The following is a 1,511-nucleotide window of genomic DNA, read 5'->3' as shown; positions in this document are numbered from 1 at the left end:
GTTGTTCATCATAAATTATTTATTTACAAAATCCACATGTTGATAGAGGAATATTGAACAGATATGAGCATCTAATCATAACTAAATAAATATCTGAGTCCACATTCTGACAGTCTGTAAAGTAAAATGTACAGTAACTCTCATGCTAAACTGTTTCCTGTGAGCTAGTGATGCAACTACTAAACCTATAAGCTTTTTGGCACATAATTGTTATTATTATTATCATTATTATTATTATTATTAACAACACATTGTTTAGGGTTCACTCATGTAATTGGCTAAAATGCACAGTTCAGCTGCACATCATGTCTCTCAGCCAATCACTGCATAGCAAGCTGACCACTGGCAGTGTTCAGCATAATTGGGGCAGTAAAGCTTAGAGTGTGTTTGTGTGTGTGTGTGTGTGTGTGTAAATAAACACTGTGCTTACAGGACTCCAGCCATACTGAGGAGTTTTGTAAATTTGTGTGTGTGTGTGTGTGTTAATCAAAAAGGCAAAAATAAAAGAGCACAGTAATTGGGGACTGTGACTCCGCCCCCTTTTAAGGCCACCAATAGCAAAGAGAATAACAAGCCAGAGTTTGGCCAAAACTCTCAAAAAGTTTGGCTTTGGGTTCAGACATTTACTCTCTCTCTCTCTCTCTCTCTCTCTCTCTCACACACACACAAAACAAAAAACGTGTCATCTTTTTACTTCAAATATATCTGCAAAGGATGCTGGGTAAATGTGATTGAGCCTAAAGACACACATGTCACACTCAGGTGTGTTTTACAGGTGTGTGTGTGTGTGTTCCCCTTCTCTGTGGGTCGCCCCCCCCACCTCCCCTCTTCTGTGGGTCTCCCCCCCTACCTCCCCTCTTCTGTGGGTCGTCTCTCGCTCTTTAGTCGGATGAACTCCTTGGCGATCTCATCGTCATGGCGCTGGTTGAGGATGCGCAATGTTGTGGCTCCTGTCTGATCCGTGGAGATGCTCGGGGCCAGAGGGCACCAGCACACGAAGCTCCGATTCTCAGGTCCGACTGCCAGGGCTAACGGTATCACGGCCACGCCCACCACCTGGTCCACCCGTCCAAAGCAGTAGTCCTTGACCGTCACCTGGAGCTCGTAAAACTCGGCACTCACACCTTTCCCCAGAACACTGAGAGAGCGGGAGAGACGGAGAAGAGCACAGTAAAGGACAGATTTCTCCTTCAGTGGTGAAGATTATTGCAAATAAAGGACTTTGCTGCTCTGGACAGTACATCTGAAGCCCCCGTATGAGGGACAGCAGCACACTATGGTATGTCAGGACATTACTAAGCGTTCATCAGTGAGCTGCTCAACACTCACAACAGGAAGCTCTCGTTGTATTTCGCAGTCCAGCAGTTGTTCTTGGACTTGGTGGTGAACTTCCGTTTCTTGTCTAAGAGCATCGGGCCGATCAGACTGACCTCCACAAATGGACGGAACAGTCCGGAGGTCTGCCACTTCATATCATTCACCCCAATCACTGAGAGAGAGAGAGAGAGTGA

The 1,511-nt window shown here is 45.7% G+C and overlaps 1 protein-coding gene across 12 annotated transcripts in view; it reads right to left on the bottom strand.

The window, feature by feature from the left end:
• Position 1: 1 nt before the first annotated feature.
• The window catches only part of LOC131343237 (protein unc-13 homolog B), a 221,579-nt gene continuing 220,069 nt past the window's right edge, over positions 2-1,511 (bottom strand). For all 12 annotated transcript variants that reach the window (XM_058374765.1, XM_058374755.1, XM_058374754.1 and 9 more), the window contains 2 exons: positions 1,330-1,489; positions 2-1,138 (listed from right to left, as the gene is read on the bottom strand). In XM_058374765.1, the coding sequence (XP_058230748.1) occupies positions 847-1,138; positions 1,330-1,489 (452 nt within the window). In that variant the 3' untranslated portion in view covers positions 2-846. The remainder of the gene's footprint in view (positions 1,139-1,329; positions 1,490-1,511) is intronic.

Source organism: Hemibagrus wyckioides, linkage group LG22 (assembly GCF_019097595.1).
Source record: "Hemibagrus wyckioides isolate EC202008001 linkage group LG22, SWU_Hwy_1.0, whole genome shotgun sequence".
In the NCBI taxonomy this organism is placed as follows: Eukaryota; Metazoa; Chordata; class Actinopteri; order Siluriformes; family Bagridae; genus Hemibagrus; species Hemibagrus wyckioides.
Note: the sequence above shows the minus strand (reverse complement) of the source record. Positions and strands in the feature narration are given on the sequence as shown.